The following is a 15628-nucleotide window of genomic DNA, read 5'->3' as shown; positions in this document are numbered from 1 at the left end:
TGTATACCTTGCCAAAGAGTTAATTCATGCAATAAGAAATGAGGAATAATGCTGTTGCTGATGCTGAGGCCAAAGATATGCAATAGATCAAGCACTGTTTACATGCATTAACTCATTTAACCCTTACAACAGCAAATGAGATGACATTAGTATGACAGCCATTAAAAATAAGAAAAAAGTAACAATGAAAAATGACTACAAAATGATCCAGTCACATTGAAATACATACAAAACAACTTGAAAGATGTACACATCAATATTGATCATATTCTTAAGAGATTACAAGAAATTTATATTTATTTCCTCATACTCTTCAAGGCTTTATAAATGTTTACAATACACTCGTGCTACTTCCTACTTCCTTGTTACTTGTACAACCCTCCTCCAAATTATTTCTTTGCTAAATATGAGATAGATGATAGATAGATGATAGATAGATGATAGATAGATAGATAGATAGATAGATATAAAGAATGGCAGTGTATCTAAGAATGGACACCCATTAGTAGGTTAAAAGGGGAACACCTGTGGGGTGCCTGGATGGCTCAGTTGGTTGAGCGTCCTACTTCAGCTCAGGTCATGATCTCACACTCCGTGAGTTTGAGCCCTGCGTCAGGCTCTGTGCTGTCAGCTCAGAGCCTGGAACTTGCTTCAGATTCTGTGTCTCCCTCTTACTCTGTCCCTCCCCTGCTCATGCTCTGTCTTTCTCTGTCTCAAAAATAAATTAATAAAAACATTTTTAAAAAATGTTTAAACTAAGGGGGGAACACCTGCAAAAAATATGGAGCTAAAGCAATAGTGATGAGGCTAGAATAAAAAGTGGACTAATAAAATATGTAAAATATAGAGCATAAGAGTAAGAATAAGAGTAAGTTAGGGAGACTCCCAGGTTTCTTTTTTCTTTTTTTTCAGTTTATTTATTTTGAGAGAGACAGAGACAGTATGAGCAGAGGAGGGGCAGAGATAGAGGGAGAGAGAGAGAACCCCAAGCAGGCTCCACACCATCAGCGCAGAGCCTGACATGGAGCTCAAACTCACAAAACTGTGAGATCATGACCTAAGCACAAACAGACACTTAACTGACTGAGCCACCCAGGCTCCCCGACTGCCAGTTTCTATTTTAATGACTACTTGGTGGATGTCCATACCAATTACAAAGACAGAAAATTTAGAAGGGGGTTTAGGGACAAAGAAGACGATTAAATTTTGGAACATGCTGAGTGTGAGGTGTTTTTAGGATACCCACAGAAAGCTAGATATACAGAGTTTAAGCATGACAGGGAGGTAGCCTCCAAAACCTCAGAATTTCTGCTGTGAGTAGAGTGTCTTTGTTATTCAAGGTGGGCCCACAGGACCACCCTTCATAGCTCATATTAATGGGCTGACTCATGGTGGGCATCTCACACTTTATGCTAACAACATGACTAAAGGTAAGGACTGGGCATGTCAGAAAGACCAACAATGTGATTAGAGGTTGGGGCTTTGAGCCAAGGTAACATCAGCTCAACCTCCACAGAGGGGAAGGGAGCTGGAGACTGAGTTCAGCAACACAGCCAACAATCCAAATAATCATGTTCATATACTGAAGCCTCAATAGAATTCTGGACATTGAAGTTCCAGTGAGCTTCCCAGGTTGGTAATACTCCATATGTACTGTCATAAATCGATAGCAGGAGGCTACCTTGTCCCACGGACAATGGAAGCTTGATGCCTGGAATCCTAGACTTTACCCTATGCATCCCTTCCTTTGGGTCTAAATTGTTTCTGTTGGCTATAATAAAAATGTAATCCTAAATACAGCACTTTCTTGAGTTCTAGGAGTTTCTAGCAAATTATGGAACCTGAGAGAATTCATAGGAGCTCCTTAACTCATAATCAGCTGGCGTGAAGTGAAAGTGGCCCCAGGAACTCTTAAACTTGTAGGTGGGGTCTGAAGTAAGAACAATGCGGGGACTGTTCCCTCTGCCAGTGCAATTTAGCTAGACACCTTTGCATTGTATGACTCCATTTTTATGAAATGCTTGAAAAGACAAAATTACAGTGACAGCAAAAAGACTAGTGGCTACCTTGAGCTAGGAGTATGTAGGGGTGACTTCAAAAAAGGTAAAGAAAATGTTCTATATATTTTCTAGTATACATTCTAGCATATACATTTTTTTAATCTATTCAATTTTACAGCTAAATGATTAAACTTTATTATACATAAATCATATCCCAATATGTCTGACTTAAAAAGAAGAGACAGAGAATTCTATGTCTGATATTATTGAGAATGTTAGTCACTCTATCACAATGTCCCTTTTGGTTAAGAGCTACAGGACAAATTCCTATCTATTCTTAGTCCAAGGACATTTTTATTTCTTCTAAATTTCTGGTTTTTCTTTAATGACATCATTGACAATTGAATCCTGAGACCTGAATTTGAACACAACTATGCAGGCCATCATAACCGGCTTTTTCAACATCATTCCTCGTTCAAATTTGCTTCCACTTTCTCTTACTCAAGTTTTAATGATTATCATACAGTCATATTTTACAGGTACTTTTAAATGGCCATAATTTTCTTCTAGAACAAGGTGGTGGTAAAATAACATTTGTAAATGCATATCTAGTATTTTACTATAGATTTGAGAGGAAATTTTTTCCTCCATTCTTTTACAAATATCTGAAAAACTAATTATGCTGCTTTGTTGGATAGCATCTGGATTCGCAACCTACCCTTCTAAGAAAAGGCTTCAGGCTCTTAGAAGTGTCCTGCAAAGTACCTATAAATTCCAAAATATGCTGAAGGCTCACTTATATTTCTTAAAATAATTTTGATTTTGTATACTATTTTAACATTATTAACAAATACACGCTATGAAAGTTGTGACACTGGAATTTTACATAGTCATCGGCATTCTCAAAGAGAAATTACCCATTCAAAAATTGTTCTTAAAAATTATGATAGGCAAGTAAAATTTTAATTTGAAAAACAAAGTATGTGTCCACTGTAAAATTATTTCATCTTTCCTGTGCACCTGAAATTTTTGATAATAAAATGTTTGAAAAAATACGGGAACATGTTAAGGTAATAATAATAAAGAAAATCAAAAAATTAGAAGAAAATTCAATAAATCACATGTGGATCCCCAAAATAGACACTTGTAACTGAAGTATCAAAAATGATACATACAAAAGTCTCTACATGTACTTGTTCCAATTTCAGATATAAGTTGAAGTTGTATAAATAACAAAGCCCTCTAAGTTACTTCTTCTCAAACTTTACTGTGCATGTAAGTCATCTGAGGACCTTATTAAAATGTAGATTCTGATTGAATAGTTCTGGAGTAGAGTCTGAGATAATGCATTTCTTTTTTTGTTGTTGTTCTGAGATTAGGCATTTCTAACATATTCCTCGTTAATGCTGATGCTGTTGGTCCACAGACCACACTTGAAGTAAGAATGCTCTTTTTATTATTTTTTAGGAATCAATAAAACCCTAGTTTTAAAATATATATAAAATAACTACTTATTAACAGAAATATCTTTATTTTGCTTTGAACTTCCTACATGTGAAACCTCAGTGTTATGCCAAATACAACCCAGATTTCTAAGCTGTGCCTCAAAGAGTTGTTATGACCTCTACAAAGTTAACTCAAAGTAACAATGAAAGAAACTTCTGAGTAGTCATAGCAGGGGCACGTATACTGGGGTCATCTATCTTCTGGATAATTATGATTCAACTATGGAGGAAATATGTAACAGAATGTATGAACTTACTATTCATATCCATCTACTATTTATTCAGAGATTATTCCATGCAAATCAGCGCACTTGCTTCTAAAGAAATTCAGGCTAGACCAGACATACGAAATGTTCAGCTATCTAAAGAGTTCTTCAGTCCATTCACATAATGATTGATATCCCAGCTCTTCAGTGGAAGTAACGTTCTCCCCTGTTTGAGGTAAATGATCTCTTGCAGGCACACCATTTGGATACCTGGAAGAGGTAATTTATCTCAAGTGGGCAAACACTTTAATGAAAGCAAGAAGGTTGCCACCTGTCCAGTATTTACAGAGGCAAACTAGAAACTGGGGTCTCTGCCCACTGCCTGTAAATACATCCTCAAAGTTAAGAAGGTAGCAGGAGCAGCCACCCTTAGCACTTTCTGAGCAGTGAATTCAAGCTTATCGCTCTTGAATTTCCCGTTTCATGAAAGGCATAAAGTGATATACCAGTTCGTGTGACATATCAGAACACAAAAAAACAGGTAAAACAATAAACATTTGGTTGGCAATTACATATATAAGAGATTTGGCTGAGAAGGTTACATTCACACCTAATGACTCTATAACTGAGGAACTCTTCTTAGCCCAATTCCACAGGGGAAGAGGGGAAGACGTTGAGGCCGAAAGGGATCGAGTACCTTTCCCAATGTCACACACAAAGTTAAGCAATGGGACCCAGATTCAAATCTAGAGCCCAAGTTCTTAATTCATACTCTACTATGTACCCTAAGTGTTTAATTTTCCCTCTTCGGTAAAATTTTTCTCTCCTATATAATTAACAGTATGTGTATAATTCAGAACTTAGTCTAAAAAGATAGGTACCTAAAAAGAGTATTTTTAAAAAGAATAATATACTTTTTTTTTACCTTGGAACAAAGATAATACAAGAAGTGACGTAGTTACTATTAAATATATTTAAAAACTACTACTTGATATTGACACACAGCACCAGTTTTCCTGAGGCTTGAAAAAAAAAGTGACTGATGCCATCAATATGTAGTCTTGACATGTAAAATGGTTTAAATTTTCAGCAAGTTCTTCAAAACAAGAAAATGAAAGAAGGAAGGAACAGAAAAGAAAAAATATGGCTCTAAGAAATAACTTTTTTCATTTCAGGATTTTCAGATTATTTCCTTAATAAACTTTACCAAGATTTTGCCATCTCAATATCCCACTTGGTTGAAAGAATTAAGATACTACTCATAATATTAGGTGATCCAAGAGACAATGAATCAATTACAAATCAAAGCTGAACTCATATTCCTGATAACTGTCCTGCGATGAAAAGATCCTATTATGAATTGGTTAAACAAATTATGAAATATTCAACTGATAAATATTACCCAAACATTAAAAATCATTCCCCAGGGACCCCTGGGTGGCTCAGGTCATGATCTCATGGTCTGTGAGTTCAAGCCCCGCATCGGGCTCTGTGCTGACAGCTCAGAGCCTGGAGCCTGCTTCAGATTCTGTGTCTCCCTCTCTCTCTCACTGCCACTCCTCTGCTTGCTCTCTGCCTCTCTCTCTCTCTCTCTCTCTCTCTCTCTCTCTCTCTCAAATATAAGTAAACATATATATATATGTGTATATATATGTATATATGTATATATATGAACATTTATATAATATATAATAAACACATATATACATGTATGTAATCATTCCCTAGAATAATATTAATAGAAATGGAGAAAATCCTTCAAAAGCATGACTTTTTTTAAGCTAAAGCTATTATAGCATGCCATAAGTGAAACACGGCATCATTTCTGTGATTTTCTTGCCAAAATTGCATGAACTGAATCTAATCATGAGGAAACATCAAACAGATCAAAACTGAAGGGTATTTTACAAAAATCAGTCTGTAATCTTCAAGAATATGATGGTCAAGGAAAGACTGAGGAACTTTTCCACGCTGAGGGAGATTAAAGAAACGTCACTTAATGCAACACATAATTCGAAACCAGATCCTTTTGCTATAAAAGACATGGTTGGGACAACTAGGGTAAGTCAAAGGGGGTCTGAACAGTTTCCTGACGTTGATCACAGCCCTCTGGTTATGTAGAACAATGTCTTGCCTGAAATACATGCTAAAATATGAGAAAGTAATGGGCATCATGTCAGCTACTTGCTCTCAAATCATTCAGCAAAAAGAGTCTCTATTGTGTATTTGCAACTATTCTGTAAGATTAAAACTATTTCAAAATCAGTTTTTAAGTTCATTTATTTATTTTGAGAGACAGAGAGAGAGAGAGCGAGAGCGGGAGGGGCAGAGGCGGAGGGAGAGAGAATCCCAAGCAGGCTCCACATTGTCAGCGCAGAGCCCAGTGTGGGGCTCGAACTCGCAAACCGTGAGGTCATGACCTGAGCAGAAATCAAGAGTCTGACATGTAACCGACTGAGTCACCCAGGCACCTCTCAAAATAATTTTTTTAAATGCAAATATAAAACAGTATGTAGCTTATGGTAACATTTATATCATTTGTTAGCCTGTTAGTAGATGGATGAGCAGGTGGTAGGAAGGAAGAAGGGAGGGTAAGAAGAAGAAATGAAGGGTGGGCAGACAGAAAGGCAGAGAGGCAGAGAGGAATAAAACAGATCGGAATAACACATAGCAATAGAAAATAATCAGTTGTCTAAAAATGCATACAGGCAGACGTGTGTACTACATTCAGGAATGTAATACACTACTTTCATGATGAGATGGGTTGTAAGGAAACAGGTTTTTTTAGCGCCCACTATATGCTAGGTACTGTTACAAAATGTTCAACAAGGGTTATCTCATTAAATCCTCATAAAAACCAGGAAGATAGTACTATCTCCATTTCTAGGTAAAGAGCCTGAGGTCTAGTAACAAAGTAACTTGTCCAGTTTCACACAACTAATAACTAGCAGAGCTGCAAACAAAATCAAATCCGCCTTGTACAAAGCTAATGCTCCTTCTGCTATATGCTAATGCTTATCGTATATTTAGGTTATTCATACACTTAAGTTATAAACTCAACATGACTATGTAAGCTGTTATAGCTTTACATTTATTACCCTCACTATTATCTGTTAATAACCTCTCATGTACTTTAAGTGTCTGAAAATATTTTCCCATCCTTTCTGCTAAAGTATCAGGAAATTTTGGGGCGCCTGGGTGGCTCAGTCGGTTGAGCGTCCGACTTCAGCTCAGGTCATGATCTCCCGGTCCGTGGGTTCGAGCCCCACATCAGGCTATGTGCTGACAGCTCAGAGCCTGGAGCCTGCTTCGGATTCTGTGTCTCCCTCTCTATCTGATCCTCCCCTGTTCATGCTCTGTCTCTCTCTCTGTCTCAAAATAAATAAATGTTAAAAAAAAATTTTTTTTAAATAAATAAATAAATAAAGTATCAGGAAATTTCTACTACTAGGATACCCATGAAAATGAAAACACATTACCTAGAAAAGGTAATGCATTAACTGGTCATCATATTTTGAATGAATTATTCTATGAGCCCAGCTTGTCAAGTCGCCTCTGCAAAAGGAACACACTGATCATTTTTGTACTAGTCCAATAACAACTCAATTGTTTACCTGTCCAACCATATTCTTCCCTATACTCTTCGGGATTTCAATACATCAATTATTCTCCCCCTCTAAGCAACTATCACTTAACTCTTCCCTAATTACTTAGTGTTCTTTAGCCAACAACATTTAAAGGCTTCCCTAAAGATGAGTTTCCCTGAACTTGCTCTTTTCTCAAGCCATTAGAGGTACAACCAGATTCTAACAAGGCAGCTCTGTTCCTGGAGGGAGGCAAGCATTTAAAGACACACCATTCTTGGTCTACCTTCTCCTTGATAAGTCTTACCTACACATATTTTTATTAGGGTCTCAAATAATCATTGTGTCAGTATCTTAACTTTAAGATATTACAAGGGTCCACTTTTGGAAAATGTGCTCAAGGAGATCACTGTCTAGTTTTATAAAGTCTCTATAATCTGATCGCATGCCAATGTTCCACCTTTTCTCCCACGATTCTCCAATATAGTTATAACAGAAAATACATTTTAGTAATCACCATGTATAAGCCAGATATGCTAGGCATGGATTTCCATTCCATCTCCTTAATGTCCCTCTTCCCATTCTGTGCCTACTCCCACCTCTGCATTTCTGCTCAGGCTCTGCCCTCCATCTGGATGCTGTCCCTCCTATGTAACTTATCTATCTTTCTAGGCCCAGCAAAGGCCTTCCGTTAAGGCTCCCTGAAGCCTTCCCAATACTAGTAAGCCCCCACTACGCTGTACCTATCTTGGATTCTTACATTTAAAGCCAGTATTTCCTCATTCAATCTTGATTACTTTCTGCCTAAAGTTATTCACGAATTGCCAATCTTGTTCTATAATCATTATGTATATTTTCTAGATGTCCAGATCCAAGTCATATATGTTTCTTTCATCTCCTGAAGATGTATAGCACAGTGAAAAGAAAAAATAAATAAATAAAGTAATATACACAGGATTGTAGCTTAAGAAACCAATCTATGTCAAGTGTTCACACACCTACAAGAATATGATGAACACAAATAATCTGTTTTTCAAACTAACTCCAATAACTTTTATTAAGTTCTTTCAAGAATGTTAATTTTCCTCTTAAGGTATAATGCCAACATTCTTAAAATACATTTTATTTAGACTTTTATTTCAGACTTCAAACCCAGTACATTGACATTTTGCCAAAATATTAGAGATGAATATTGCTTACCAACATCAACGGGCCACAACCTAAAATTAATCTTTGCATCATAAGTTTCCCACTATACGAACATAGATTTAGTTATCAGAAATCACAACAAATGATCTACATGTATATAGCAGAGTTGTCTAAAGAATTAAACTACATCCCAAATTATTACCTCATTAATGCTTACAACATTCCACAAGGCAGGCAAGTATTATCAAATCCATTATATTATTTTTACTATTAATGTGTCTGAAATGGCCATAATTAGTCCAATGACATAGCTTAACCAGTAGGTAGGTGTATGTTATTCTTGAAAAATTAGTTTTCATTGAACTTTTCATACAAACATATCCTGCAATCTGAGTCATTAAAAAATAAACTGAATTATTTATTTATTTATTTATTCATTTATTTATAATGTTTACTTATTTTTGAGAGAGAGAAACAGAATATGAGCAGGGGAGCAGCAGAGAGAGAGAGAGGAAGACACAGAATCTGAAACAGGCTCCAAGCTCTGAGCTGTCAGCACAGAGCCTGATGCAGGGCTCGAACTCCAGAACAGCAAGATCATGACCTGAGCCAAATTCAGACACTTAACTGACTGAGCCACCCAGATGCCCCAGTAAACTGATTTTTAGACCTTTGGAAATCACTGATTATAGGTGGTTCCACACCTGGTGGAAACAGACTACTCAAATTAACTCTATTGAAAATTAATTAGGAAAAATAAAAACATATCACTAACGAGAAAAGTTTCCTACTGGTTCAGTTATTCCTCAAACTTCTAAAATGTATAGCTAGAAATAGAAATGAAGGAAGACATTTGCAAGAACATTCCCAGTATTCATTAAAAAAAAAAAGTTAATGATGAGATTTCCTTTGGAATGTCAGATCCTAAAAGGAAAAAATAAGGTGGATACATTCACCAAGAAATGTCATTTAATTTCCCCATAAATTAAGACAAAATTACCCACCAAAATTTACATTAATCCTCTCCATCATCAAATAGAGATTTAATAATCTCTCTGTACCTGAATGGAGAAAGATGAAAAAAAGTGTATTTTCTTCCTAGATGGTTTATTAGAATTCGAACTGTAAAGCATTTCTAGACATTTGCAAGGACCTAAAAGAGGGAAGCGTACCTGTTTTACTAATGACTTCCTGTAACTCGGCCATAGAAGTGATGATTGCAGCCAGAAGGTCGGTACTGGTAAGCCAACTAAGTGCTTGCAAACAACGTAACTGCTCCTTTTGGTGCCCTGCAAGAAAAGAAGATCCATTATGCGATGTTGTAAACTTTTAAAATCCATGTTTAAAATTCATAGCAACGTTTGGCTATTTAGGAAACAGACCAAAACTTGTAGGTAGAACTTTGCCTAGTGTGGAAAAGTCTACAAGAAATGTTAGATTTGACTGACAATTTATTTATATATATAAATTAAGTGATGTCAAAAAAAAAGAAAAGTATTTTTTTTTCAGTTCTACTTACATTACTTAACAGCTTGATTTTTTTATTTAAAAAACATTTTTTTAATGTTTATTTATTTTTGAGAGAGAAAGAGAGAGAGAGAGAGCATGAGCGAGGGAGGGGCAGAGAGGGGGGTAGACACAAAATCTGAAGCAGGTTCCAGGCTCTGAGCTGTCAGCACAGAACTGGACACGGGGCCCCAACTCACGAACTGCAAGATCATGGCCTGAGCCGAAGTCGGAAGCTTAACTGACTGAGCCACCCAGGTGCCCCCTTAATAGCTTGATTTTTAAAGTTAAAAACTGAAATCACTATTTCCTCAGAATAGTGAAACTTTTAAAAAAAAAAGTTAACTGGAAAATTTACATCTGTCTCATTTCCGTTCAATTCCTCAATAGATTTTTAACTCTGATCATTTTATACTGACTCATAGAAAGTAAAAATAAATTATACTGCTAATTAATTTTAAATAGGGGAGAGTCTCTGGATCGGCTTAATTGAAAAATCACTATATAAACTCTCCACTTTACTGTGAAAAGAGCATTCAAATATAATAAAGCTGACTATATATATATATGTGTGTATATACATATATATATACATATATATATGTATATATACACACACACATAAAGCTAGGCAAAGTTGAAATTATATTTGCCACTTTCTTTAAATTTTAATGTTTATAACAAAAAAATCAAAACCTAATTTATACATAAATATACATTTCTCCATACCCACACACATATCTACAACACACGAGAGACTATGTTACATGAGTTGACATATTAAATGATTTTTCAAGTTTTTACACAATGGCTAAGCCTGGTCACATTGTATGTCCTTACACTCAACTTAGATTTTTAAAAAGCTTAAATTATCTTACTTGGAAATTTATGCTTGTCTTTGGGCTCTCCTGTACACACCAACATGCCTATGCCTTCTTTGAAGCTCTCCATCCAGGTAAAAAGAGAGGCACATGATTGGCCCAAAATCTTGAGCCTATTTGCTGCCAAAATTGCAATTACACCTTTCCGGAATACACGTATCATCAGTCCTTTGAATGGCCTTTTCTTCATCTTAGCTTCCTCTTGCTTCTTTTCCTCTACGGTTGACAAAGCCTGGGCTAGAGTTCTGACTTCCAGTTTGAACAACTCAAAGGTGTTGAACTGCTCCTGGAGAAAATCTCTCTGTGTCGATAAGGCACATGACCGGCTATAGAGAGGATATAAGGCACCGGCCATCAATGCACAGGCTGCCAGCAAGGATGCTTGTTCCCTTTGAGTCTGTGATAACACAGTTTTGAAGCGTGAATTTTCGAGAACCATCTGTTCGTGTGACTTCTCAATACGGTTCAACTTTTCCATATTTTTTTCAGCAATTTCTTGAAATTTCTATAAGAGAAGTCAAATAAAATATTTTAAACAACTAGGCATTTTATTACTTCCTCTTTGTAGAAAGAAAACAAACTTTTGCTGACAACTAATTCTTCCTCAAAAGCCCCATGTTCTAAATATCCAAAAAATATGTATGATGGAGCAACAGGTTAGATCTAAATGTGCATGTTGATCTAAACATTTTTTTTAACATTTACTTATTTTTGAGAGAGAGGCAGAGCATGAGCGGGGGAGGGGCAGAGAGAGAGGGAGACACAGAATCTGAAGCAGGCTCCAGACTCTGAGCTGTCAGCACAGAGCCCAGTGAGGGGCTCAAACCCACGAACTGGGCGATCATGACCTGAGCTGAAGTCAAACACTTAACCGGCTGAGCCACCCAGGCGCCCCTAAATGTGCATGTTGATTTTTAAATCCTCTTACACAGAAACTTTACATAACATAGAACGCATAACTCTAAAAGTACTTCATGAATTTCCCATACACCTATGCAGAAATACACATATTTAGAAAACAGAATTTCTCCTCTTCCATTCCTCACTTTTATTTCCTGCTTTTTAAACAAATTACATCAGCAGTAGAGGTTTTCCTATATGTGAAAAGACTTTACTTTTTGCCAGAATAAGCAAAGGGTTAAATCAACAATATAACAAATAGCACTTGACTGTCTGCCATTTACTGGGTGAGGGGGGACTAATTCTCGGGTTAAAATCTCTCATTTCAGCTCTTTCTTACCTTCCTGAGACAGCAGACTGAACAAAGCACAGCCCCAGTGGTGGGAGGAAATAACTAACTGTGAGCTGGGCCTCAGCATCTCTCTGATCCTTTTTCCCTCATCAAGGAATTTGCAATCCAAACAATTTGAAACACCAAGAAATTTTAACTATGGACAACATATTTTAATTGCTAGAAAATAAAATAGTTCTCTATGAAATCTTATGCCTGATCATTAAGGAACTGCTGAGGTAGAGTATTCAGAAGATAACAGATCCCAATTTCCTTTACTGATTCATTTATCATTCAATAAACATTTATTGACTAGTCACTAAATTCCATGTGCTAGGAAAACAGACAAGCAAATCAATAACTGTGGTGTAATGCACTATCAAACTATGCCAGACTGGCAGAGGTACCCAAAAGGGAGTTTGCACAAAATGATATTGACAGGCTTTTGGAGGGATAATGACAAAGGACAAGTGGTGGTGAGGTATGTAATAGAAAGAATTAAAAATAAAAATAGTGATAAAGTGTGGCTCCATAGCTACCCTAAAATAATTTAATGATCCGAGTTGGAGAAAATCACACAAACCCTTGATGACTCCACAAGATTTGCTGTCAAAGCCTACCGTGGACAATGTTGATCGGCGGTAGTCAGAAGAATTCAAACTTGTGGAAATATACTGCTAAGGAAAGTAACTCTTGTACTAAATCCAACCCCAAGCCTAGCAGATGAGATTTCCAATAAGTGCACGGTGAGTAGAAGAAGGCCCTCAGAGGTACAGTCCTGAGCACAAATGAATTAAAGAAGTACACAAGAAGCCACTCTCTCAAGGATTCAACTTCTTGGATGCCTTCCTTTGGGCAGGGGAAACACTGTATTTTAGACATGGTTTTAAATGTTTCTATACTATAGGGGCTCCTGGGTGGTTCAGTCAGTTAAGGGTTCGACTCTTGATTTCCACTCCAGTCATGATCTCATGGCTCATGAGATTGAGCCCTGCGTTGGGCTCTGTGCTGGCAGTGCAGAGCCTGCTTGGGATTCTCTCTCTCTCTTCCTCTCTCTCTGCCCCTCCCATGCTCGCTCTCTCTCTCTCTCAAAATAAATAACCTTAAAAAATGCTTAAAAAAATGTTTCCATACTATAATTGTCTTTATTTACTCTGACTCTTCTCTAAAGTCTGAACCAGCCATATCTGTGGTACTACTGTGAAAAAGAAAGGAATAGGGAAATAAAGGAATTGTGGCTTGCCCCCAACCACATCTCCACCCATGGCCAAGCGGTGGTAGCAGTATTTCATCACCGGGACTGTGTCCCAGAGCTCCATGCAAAGACACTTGTAAAGGAAATGGTGTCCCATTGGGAGTAGCTGAAAGAAGCAAGAAACTCTGAGAAGCACTAGCCAGGTGGACTGCTTGGAAGCAGATGTGAGACACCCCTTTAAGAAGGCAACCTTTAAGAAAAGGGAAAGCTGACCTGCACTGTAGCTAAAGAAAGCAGAAAGACCAGTATGTGGAAGAGTGAGAGCCAGAAAACAGGATAATGTATTCTAAGGAAGCACAAATAATTCAGAACGCCTGAAGAAAAGAGGACAATGATGGAAAACTGACACGTAGGTGGATAAAAGATGATAAAGCTAAGGAATTTAAACTGTCTGGAAAGCCATGAGAAGCCATAAAATCCTGGAAGTCGCTCTGCTTTAGTTAATGGATGGGAGAATCAGAAATACTAATAAAGACCGCCATGGGTAGCAGTAAAGTTGCCGGTAGTGGAGGTGGAACAAGAGGAGCAAACAGAATTTACAAAGGCTAATTCCATATTTTCTCCAAAATCAATTCCACCGGTTCAATTAGAGGGGAAAACAGGAAAATTATAGACAATCCAACATAAAAGAGCCACACCGGTTACAGCTAGGTAGTAGAAATAAACATTAACCTAATCAGGTTCCAGGTGGAACATAGTCACAGATCTCAAAGTCTGAGGCAGAAGTATATTTTCAACAAAAAGTACTCTTCTGTGAACAAACACAAATGGTGAATAGATACATTTGCTAATGATATTTTAAATGTTTCAAAATAGCATGTGAAGTCATTGGACAAAATCGAATGGGTTGTGGACAGAGAGCTGAAAGTATATTTACCATACCGGAATTAAAATTTTTAAAGTAAATTAAATAAAAATTTTAAAATTTAAGAAAAAAAAAAAAAAAAAGGGAAGACAGCTGAAAGTAAAGCAAGCCTGTTCTGGAGAAGAGTTAGCTGTAGCACATGACAGATCTACCGAAGACAGCTAGCCTACTTCAGAGCATCAGATTGAAGCTAACAGCATTTTAGAAAGGCAGCCAGAAACAGGTAGTCCTGGAATGAGGATGACAGAGTAACCAAAATGTGGAGAGAAATGGATAAAAACCTGAACTCCATTACCCAAAACACCCCACTTCTCTCGACAGACAGAAAGCCAGGAACAAGCTGGAATGTCTTAAAAACAGAATTGGGATTCCAGACTTACACAGCCAGTTTTCATTTTAGGCTGCCTGCTAGAAGTCGTGGCAAAGTACTAAAGCAATCTTTTAAATTCTCGCGTCTTTCAAATCCTTGTGTCATTCTATGGCCCCCAAATTTTGATCATTTGTAGCGATTATATATTTAAAAGTGCTTAATTAAGTGATTAATATTAATTACTACCACGCTTCATGATTTCTCAGAGACTCGGATGCCATTCACAGATTGGTGAAACAGTAAAAATAAGACTATGTGTGAAGTCTGCTTATAAATAAAAATAAACAAACTCAAAAGACTATTTATTTGTCTAATAACCATCTGCTGTCCCCAGCCATTCTTGGTTTAAGTAATTATAATCAAGACACCAAGTATCGATTGTTATTTTTCAAAAAAATCAACCAGACCAATATTCAACTAGATAACTAGAATTTATTAGCGGGTTGAATTAAAGATTTAAAAATAATGAAGTTAAACATTTAAAGTTCTAGAGCTCTTGTTGACAAATATTAAGTTAGCCACACAAAATCCTCAATAACATTAATACTTAGTGCAAGTTTTGTTCATTTCTTAACAATTACATTTCTGCACCCCTGCTGTCTCCACTCAAATCTAGAACCACAGATCTGACTTCCCGGCAAGCATCTCCACTTAGCTACTTCACAGCCATCTCAAGCTAAAGTATCCAGTCCAGTACTACTGACTTGCCTCCTAAACGTGTTCATGATAGTCCTCTTTATGTCAATACATGGCACCAACATCCACCGAAGTGTTCAAGTCAAAAACTTTGCAGTCGGTTTTAGTTCCTCCTTTCACCTTATCCTCTACCGTCCCAAATCAAAGCCATCGGCAAGCACCGTTGGGTTTACCTATAAAATACGCCCTGATCCATATCTACTGCTACGCATCCTACTTCCAGCTATTCACCACCAGCCATTCATGCCCCTTTCCATGCCGCTGTCAGATTATGTCCATCCGATCCTATTGTTTAACATCTTTGTCCTTACTGAACCAAGGTTCCCTCCTCAAGTCACAACACTCCCACATGCCTTCTGCTGTAAAGGCTTCACCTTCTC

The 15628-nt window shown here is 37.1% G+C and overlaps 1 protein-coding gene across 8 annotated transcripts in view; it reads right to left on the bottom strand.

Moving 5' to 3' along the window:
- CCDC171 (coiled-coil domain containing 171) overlaps positions 1–15628 on the bottom strand; it is a 301409-nt gene that overhangs the window by 152885 nt on the left and 132896 nt on the right. For all 8 annotated transcript variants that reach the window (XM_042964352.1, XM_042964351.1, XM_042964356.1 and 5 more), the window contains 2 exons: positions 10829–11336; positions 9617–9733 (listed from right to left, as the gene is read on the bottom strand). In XM_042964352.1, the coding sequence (XP_042820286.1) occupies positions 9617–9733; positions 10829–11336 (625 nt within the window). The remainder of the gene's footprint in view (positions 1–9616; positions 9734–10828; positions 11337–15628) is intronic.

This window comes from Panthera tigris, chromosome D4, assembly GCF_018350195.1.
Source record: "Panthera tigris isolate Pti1 chromosome D4, P.tigris_Pti1_mat1.1, whole genome shotgun sequence".
Taxonomy (NCBI): domain Eukaryota; kingdom Metazoa; phylum Chordata; class Mammalia; order Carnivora; family Felidae; genus Panthera; species Panthera tigris.
Note: the sequence above shows the minus strand (reverse complement) of the source record. Positions and strands in the feature narration are given on the sequence as shown.